Source organism: Oncorhynchus masou, unplaced genomic scaffold (assembly GCF_036934945.1).
Source record: "Oncorhynchus masou masou isolate Uvic2021 unplaced genomic scaffold, UVic_Omas_1.1 unplaced_scaffold_1757, whole genome shotgun sequence".
NCBI classification, from domain to species: domain Eukaryota; kingdom Metazoa; phylum Chordata; class Actinopteri; order Salmoniformes; family Salmonidae; genus Oncorhynchus; species Oncorhynchus masou.
The window spans coordinates 31185-40000 of NW_027007736.1; the positions used below are offsets into that span (position 1 = coordinate 31185).

The 8816-nt window shown below is 45.2% G+C and overlaps 1 protein-coding gene across 2 annotated transcripts in view; it reads left to right on the forward strand.

Moving 5' to 3' along the window:
• The first annotated feature begins 318 nt into the window (after positions 1 to 318).
• Positions 319 to 8816, forward strand: part of LOC135532177 (multidrug and toxin extrusion protein 1-like) — a 64881-nt gene continuing 56383 nt past the window's right edge. Inside the window, exons 1-3 of one of the 2 annotated variants that reach the window (XM_064959791.1) lie at positions 319 to 783; positions 5206 to 5307; positions 5561 to 5629. In XM_064959791.1, the coding sequence (XP_064815863.1) occupies positions 571 to 783; positions 5206 to 5307; positions 5561 to 5629 (384 nt within the window). In that variant the 5' untranslated portion in view covers positions 319 to 570. The remainder of the gene's footprint in view (positions 784 to 5205; positions 5308 to 5560; positions 5630 to 8816) is intronic. The other variant, XM_064959790.1, reaches the window with a different exon arrangement.

The following is an 8816-nucleotide window of genomic DNA, read 5'->3' on the forward strand; positions in this document are numbered from 1 at the left end:
CAAGAGGAGGCGGGGTCGATGGCTCAACACCACACACACACACACACACGCACACACTACAACAGCCATATTCTCAATCATTCATTAATCAGATGTTGTAACACACAACTCAGATCAGGGCTCAGACACTTAAGCATTCCTCAACAGATTACTGAGTCCTGTAACACACACACCCCTCAGCCTAGCTTGGCCACTTACAGCGACAAAACATGAGCCTGTTTGTGGCTCTCTCCCTCTCTTACTCTTTGACTCTCTCTCTCTCTCTCTCTCTCTCTCTCTCTCTCGCTCTCTCCTTTCTTCTCTTGCCCCCTGTGTTCCTCTGGGAGCTATTTAATCAGTTACAGGGATGTGTGTGTGTGTTTCTCTGCCTCTACGAACTGACTGACTGACTGTGCTACGTTACCTCACAGGGCACATAATCTCTCTCTCTTTCTGTCCCCCTCTAGCTTCCCCTTTCTTTCTCTCTCTCTCTCTCTCCCTACTCTCTCACTCTCCCTCTCTCACGCTCCCTCTCCCTCTCTTATGCTCCCTCTCTCACGCTCCCTCTCTCTGTCTCTTTCTCTCGGCTGAATGGAGAAGGCAGAATTTGTAGGTTCATTGCCGGGGCCTGGCCTGGTTGCTGGGGATGTAGTTGCCTTGTCGGAGGTGGTGCGGGGTACAGGCGAGGAGCCGGCGGGGACAGTGGTCAGTTCCAGAATGTTCCGCTGTGTGTGTGTCCGACGCTGGATACCCCTGGCCTACAGAGAGGAACTCTACCATGTACTGAAACTCACAGGACCTCTGGTGAGACACAAACTGTGTGTGTTTGTGTGTGTGTGTGTGTGTGTCTGTGTTTGTGTGCACACGCGCATGTTCAGCGTAGTTCAGTCACTGTCTGACTGAACAACCTTTCCTCCCAGCGACTAGAGTTATTGTAATGGACAGTTGCTATAGATACAGTATATGACCAAAAGTATGTGGACACCCACAAATCAGTGGAATCGGCTATTTCAGCCACACCGGTTGCTAACAGGCGTATAATATCGAGCACAAAGTCATGCAATCTCCATAGACAAACACTGGCAGTAGAACGGTCCACACTGAATAGCTCAGTGACTTTCACACCGTCATAGGATGCCACATTTCCAATAAATCAGTAAAAATGTTCTGTCCTCAGTTGCAAAACTCACTACCGAGTTCCAAACTGCCTCTGGAAGCAACATCAGCACAAGAACTGTTTGTCGGGAGCGTTATACACGTTATCTGGAGTGATGAATCACGCTGCACCATCTGGCAGTCCGACGGACGAATCTGGGTTTGTCGGATGCCAGCAGAACGCTACCTGCCCCAATGCATAGTGCCTACTGTAAAGTTTGGTGGAGGAGGAATAATGGTCTGGGGTTGTTTTTCATGGCTCTGGCTAGGCCCCTTAGTTCCAGTGAAGGGAAATCTTAACGCTGCAGCATATAATGGCATTCTAGGCGATTTTGTGCTTCCAACTTTGTGGCAACAGTTTGGGGAAGGCCCTTTCCTGTTTCAGAATGACAATGCTACCCTGCACAAAGCAAGGTCCATACAGAAATGGTTTGTCTAGATAGGTATTGAAGAACTTGACTGGCCTGCACAGAGTCCTGACCTCAACCCCATTGACCACCTTTGGGATGAATTGGAACGCCGACTGCGAGCCAGGCCTAATCACCCAACATCAGTGCCCAACCTCACTAATGCTCTTATGGCTGAATGGAAGCAAGTCCTCGCAGTAATGTTCCAACATCTAGTGGAAAGCCTTCCCAGAAGAGTGGAGGCTGTTATAGCAGCAAAGGGGGGACAAACCTCATATCAACGGCGATGATTTGGGAATGAGATTTTCGATAAGCAGGTTTCCTCTCACTGTTGGTTATGTAGTGTATGTCTATAGTCACTGTCACTTATGTAGTGTATGTCTATAGTCACTGTCACTTATGTAGTGTATGTCTATAGTCACTGTCACTTAAAGATTCAACACAGAATCAAATCAGTAACACAGTCATAGCCCCTTTATAAAACCAGTCATAGCCCCTTTATAAAACCAGTCATAGCCCCTTTATAAAACCAGTCATAGCCCCTTTATAAAACCAGTCATAGCCCCTTTATAAAACCAGTAATAGCCCCTTTATAAAACCAGTAATAGCCCCTTTATAAAACCAGTCATAGCCCCTTTATAAAACCAGTAATAGCCCCTTTATAAAACCAGTAATAGCCCCTTTATAAAACCAGTAATAGCCCCTTTATGAAACAGTCATAGCCCCTTTATAAAACCAGTAATAGCCCCTTTATAAAACCAGTAATAGCCCCTTTATAAAACCAGTAATAACCCCTTTATAAAACCAGTAATAGCCCCTTTATAAAACCAGTAATAGCCCCTTTATAAAACAGTCATAGCCCCTTTATAAAACCAGTAATAGCCCCTTTATAAAACCAGTCATAGCCCCTTTATAAAACCAGTAATAGCCCCTTTATAAAACCAGTAATAGCCCCTTTATAAAACCAGTAATAGCCCCTTTATGAAACAGTCATAGCCCCTTTATAAAACCAGTAATAGCCCCTTTATAAAACCAGTAATAGCCCCTTTATAAAACCAGCCATTGCCCCTTTATGAAACCAGTCATAGCCCCTTTATAAAACCAGTAATAGCCCCTTTATAAAACAAGTCATAGCCCCTTTATAAAACCAGTAATAGCCCCTTTATAAAACCAGTAATAGCCCCTTTATAAAACCAGTCATAAGACCTTTATAGAACCAGTCATAGCCCCTTTATAAAACCAGTCATAAGACCTTTATTGAACCAGTCCAGTAATAGCCCCTTTATAAAACCAGTCATAAAACCAATCATAAGACCTTTATAGAACCAGTCATAGCCCCTTTATAAAACCAGTCATAAGACCTTTATAGAACCAGTCATAGCCCCTTTATAAAACCAGTAATAGCCCCTTTATAAAACCAGTCATAAGACCTTTATAGAACCAGTCATAGCCCCTTTATAAAACCAGTCATAAGACCTTTATTGAACCAGTCATAGCCCCTTTATAAAACCAGTCATAAGACCTTTATAGAACCAGTCATAGCCCTTTATAAAACCAAATAGCCCCTTTATAAAACCAGTAATAGCCCCTTTATAAAACCAATCATAAGACCTTTATAGAACCAGTCATGAGACCTTTATAGAACCAATCATAGCCCCTTTATGAAACCAGTCATAGCCCCTTTATAAAACCAGTCATAGCCCCTTTATAAAACCAGTCATAGCCCCTTTATAAAACCAGTCATAGCCTCTTTATAAAACCAGTCATAGCCCATTTTTAAAACCTGTCATAGCCCCTTTATAAAACCAGTAATAGCCAATCTATAAAACCAGTAATAGCGCCTTTATAAAACCAGTAATAGCCCCTTTATAAAACCAGTCATAGCCCCTTTATAAAACCAGTCATAGCCTCTTTATAAAACCAGTCATAGCCCATTTTTAAAACCTGTCATAGCCCCTTTATAAAACCAGTAATAGCCCCTTTATAAAACCAGTCATAGCCCCTTTATAAAACCAGTCATAGCCTCTTTATAAAACCAGTCATAGCCCCTTTATAAAACCAGTAATAGCGCCTTTATAAAACCAGTAATAGCCCCTTTATAAAACCAGTCATAGCCCCTTTATAAAACCAGTCATAGCCTCTTTATAAAACCAGTCATAGCCCATTTTTAAAACCTGTCATAGCCCCTTTATAAAACCAGTAATAGCCAATCTATAAAACCAGTAATAGCGCCTTTATAAAACCAGCAATAGCCCCTTTATGAAACCAGTCATATCATTGTTATAAAACCAGTCATAGCCCCTTTATAAAACCAGTCATAGCCCCTTCATAAAACAGTCATAGTCCCTTTATAAAACCAGTAATAGCCCCTTTATGAAACCAGTCATAAGACCCATAAGTGTTACCATGAGAACATGTTTTAGACCTATTCCCCCTAAGTGTTACCATGAGAACATGTTTTAGACTGATTCCCCCCCCCCCTAAGTGTTTCCATGAGATCATGTTTTAGACCTATTCCCCCTAAGTGTTTCCATGAGATCATGTTTTAGACTGATCCCCCCTAAGTGTTACCATGAGAACATGTTTTAGACCTATTCCCCCTAAGTGTTTCCATGAGATCATGTTTTAGACCTATTCCCCCTAAGTGTTTCCATGAGATCATGTTTTAGACCTATTCCCCCTAAGTGTTACCATGAGATCATGTTTTAGACTGATCCCCCCCCTAAGTGTTCCATGAGATCCATGACCTATTCCCACTAATGTTTTGAGACCTATTCCCCCTAAGTGTTTCCATGAGATCATGTTTTAGACTGATTCCCCCCTAAGTGTTACCAGGAGAACATGTTTTAGACCTATTCCCCCTAAGTGTTACTATGAGATCATGTTTTAGACCTATTCCCCCTAAGTGTTTCCATGTTTTAGAGATCATGTTACCAGGAGAACATGTTTTAGACCTATTCCCCCTAAGTGTTACCATGAGATCATGTTTTAGACCTATTCCCCCTAAGTGTTACCATGAGATCATGTTTTAGACCTATTCCCTCTAAGTGTTTCCATGAGATCATGTTTTAGACCTATTCCCCCTAAGTGTTACCATGAGATCATGTTTTAGACCTATTCCCCCTAAGTGTTACCATGAGATCATGTTTTAGACCTATTCCCCCTAAGTGTTACCATGAGATCATGTTTTAGACTGATCCCCCCTAAGTGTTACCATGAGATCATGTTTTAGACCTATTCCCCCTAAGTGTTACCATGAGATCATGTTTTAGACCTATTCCCCCTAAGTGTTACCATGAGATCATGTTTTAGACCTATTCCCCCTAAGTGTTTCCATGAGATCATGTTTTAGACTGATTCCCCCCCCCCCTAAGTGTTACCATGAGATCATGTTTTATACCTATTCCCCCTAAGTGTTTCCATGAGATCATGTTTTAGACTGATTCCCCCCCCCCTAAGAGATGTTTTATACCATGAGATCATGTTTTAGACCTATTCCCCCTAAGTGTTACTATGAGAACATGTTTTAGACTTGTCTTGGCAGAGATCGCGCTGTTAACCTCACATGAAATAGCATTGGTGCCCCAGGACAGAACTCACTCTTGGTGCATGTGTGTGTGTTGTGTGTGTGTTGTGTGCGTGCGAGCAAGCTCGTCTGTTACAGCTGGTGTCGCGGATCCTGAACTTCTTGCTCCCGTTTGTCATCACCATATTCTGTGGTCACCTTGGCAATGCAGAGCTGGCGGGATACGCACTGGGCTCTGCGGTATTACCCACAATTATCTACTATGATTTGTTCTCTGACTGGCGTGTATACCCAATCACATGTTAGATTTGGTGTGATCTTTAAACACGTTGCATGTTGGACTGACATTAACTTAAATTGAAATTATAATAATTTTAAATTATAAATAAAGATTTGAAAAAACCATTAAAAAAACATTTTGCAGTTATACAGACAGACTGACTCTATAATATTGTGACCTCATAGTAATATTTGTTGTTGTTCTTCCTGTCAGGTGATCAATGTGACCACGACGTCTACGGGCTACGGACTGGCTCTGGCCTGTGATACACTCGTCTCTCAGGTTAGGCCCTCTGTGTGTGGGTTAGGCCCTCTGTGTGTGGGTTAGGCCCTCTGTGTGTGGGTTAGGCTCTCTGTGTGTGGGTTAGGCCCTCTGTGTATGGGTTAGGCTCTCTGTGTGTGGGTTAGACCCTCTGTGTGTGGGTTAGGCCCTCTGTGTGTGGGTTAGGCCCTCTGTGTGTGGGTTAGGCTCTCTGTGTGTGGGTTAGGCCCTCTGTGTGTGGGTTAGGCCCTCTGTGTGTGGGTTAGACCCTCTGTGTGTGGGTTAGGCCCTCTGTGTGTTTGTTAGACCCTCTCTCCCTGTGTTTGTGTGTGTGTGTGTCAGAGAGGTGTATATAGTTTGTGTGGTTGAAAGGCCTGTTATCCTCAGTGTGTTTTATTAACTGTTTAATGATGTTGTTGCTTTAGTTTCACACCCTGATCTGTTTCACCTGTCCTTGTGATTATCTCCACCCCCTTTTCCAGGCGTCTTCCCCATTATCCCCTGTGTATTTATACCTGTGTTCTCTGTTTGTCCATTGCCAGTTCATCATGTTTTGTCAAGTCAACCAGCGTTTTTGTTCTCAGCTCCTGCTGTTCCCAGTCTCTCTTTTTCTCGCTCTCCTGGTTTTGACCTTCGCCTTTCCTGACTCTGAGCCCGCCTGCCTGACCACTCTGCCTGCCGACTTGTCCCTTTGCCCCACCTCTGGTTTACTGACCCCTGCCTGCCTTGACCTTTCTATTGCATGTCTCTGTTGGATAATCAAACAATTGATTGATTCGCTTGTGTGTGTTCAAACAATTGTTAATTCGAAATGTCTGCACCTTACCTTGATTCCTGAACTGGCCATGAATGACCCAGCAGACACGGGCAGTACAACGCCATCTCCTCCCAGGGAGACACCATCAGTAGGCACGAGGAATTGCTTCGTGTCCTTGTGGAGGGGGTCCAAACGTTGTCTGAACGCCATGACTGGGCAGTTTGCTAGAGCTTCCATGGTTGTCTGGGAGGCCGCCTACCACGGTGGTAACCCTACAGCTCTACAGCAACGTCTCATCGTTCCCTCCACCTTCCCGGAAGCCTCCGCTTACCTCCTCCTGAACGCTTCAATGGAGAGCCGAGCACCTGTCGGGCGTTCCTAGCTCAATGCGTCCTCGTCGTCGAGCTTCAGCCCTCCTCCTTCCCTCGGATCACTCCTACCTCATCACGCTGATGGCCGGGGAGAGCTCTCACCTGGGCTACTGACATGTGGGAACAACAGCTGGCTATATGCGCTATTCTGGAGGGGTTTGTGGGAAAAGTGTGGAAGGTTTTTGATGCCCCGTTCTCCGGTAGAGAGGCCACCCAGAAGCTAATCCATCTTCGGCAGGACTCCCTCAGTGTAGCTGATTATGCGGTGGGTTTATACACGTTGCCAGTTGAGAGTGCTTGGAATCAAGAACCACTGTTCAATATGTTCCTGCACGGCGTCTAAGAGGAGGTCAAGGACGAGCTTGCAGCCCGGGAGTTACCTACGGAGCTCGATTCCCTCATCACCCTGACCATCCGTATCGATGGGCGAATACGTGAACAACGGAGCTAGAGGAAATTGGATTTCTCGCGCACGCCCAGGGATCCCACCTTGTCTCTGAGACTTCCCAGAAGCTCCCAAAGGTCTCGTTGCCGAGAAAACCCGAGGCTTCTCGACCTGCCCCGAAGACTGCCGAAGACAGATGAAACATTTTGTGCTATTTATCACAGACTACTTTGTGTCAAAGTTTAACAAGGACTCTCTCCTCCTCACCAGTGTCATGACCAAAGATCTGATCAAGAGCCTCACACACAGCATATTGTTTAGTCCTTATGCTGCCACAGAATGAATTGTGGGCAAGGCCTCAAAAAAGCTTTTATATTCCAGAGCGGCGAGAAAAGTTCTATATACTATTGAAACACTATTGAGATTGTTAGTGAGAATGTTAGTGAGAATGCCAACAGGTGTGTGTGTGTGTGTGTGTGTGTGTGTGTGTGTGTGTGTGTGTGTGTGTGTGTGTGTGTGTGTGTGTGTGTGTGTGTGTGTGTGTGTGTGTGTGTGTGTGTGTGTGTGTGTGTGTGTGTGTGTGTTCAAACACACATGCGTGTGGGTGTCTGGGAGAGGACGTGTGTCCATCTGATGAATGGGCATGTGCCTGAACTCAATTTTATACACTACTTGTAGTCTCACCAATTACTTTCTAATGACCAGTAATTTTTAACCGTTAACACCACGTGTACAAAAGTTAAATAGAACATCCAAAATGTAATGAATGCCCTGTGTGGACAAAGTCATGGAACCTTATGACAATCAAATTAAATGAAGTACATTTTCAGAAAGAAAACTTGTAAATCGGTCCAATTGGACCAGAACACAGCAGGAGGGTTTAATAGACCAGGCTCACCGGTAGGAGCGAGTACTCTGGTGGGCCATACGGAGAACGTTCCTGCTCACACCCCTTTTCATGCCACTCTGCTGTGGGGAGACCGGTCCAAATCTCTCCGGATTCTCTAACGAGACCTTTTTGGATGCTACCCTTCCCCACTCAGCCCCTCTCCATTCCCATGGACGTTAGAGTGCTGGACGGGCGCTCTATAGGCCGGGTCACCCACAACACCACTACCATACATTTACATTTACATTTAAGTCATTTAGCAGACGCTCTTATCCAGAGCGACTTACAAATTGGTGAATTCACCTTCTGACATCAGTGGAACAGACACTTTACAATAGTGCATCTAAATCATTTAAGGGGGGGGGGGGGGTGAGAAGGATTGCTTTATCCTATCCTAGGTATTCCATCAATCTACGTGTGTCAGGGAACCACAGCGAGGCTATCCAGTTCCTGCTCATCAAGTCCCCTCAGACACCCGTGGTAATTGGATTCTCCTGGCTGTCAGTCACACAATCCCCTCATTAACTGGTCTACTGGTGCCATCATGAGCTGGAGCCCGCTCTGCCACGCCCACTGCCTGAAGTCAGCACAACCTGCCCTGGGACGTCTTCCTGGGAGCTTGGAAGGTGCCCAGGAGCTCTTCACCATTCCAGATGTGTACCAGGACTTCCGGTAGGTGTTCAGCAAGGCCCGGGCCACTTCGCTCTTGCCCCTTAGACCTTATAACTGCGGGATTGACCTTCTACCAAGCAAGACTCTGCCCCAGGGACAACTGTACTCTCTGTCAGGACCATAGACCAAGGCGA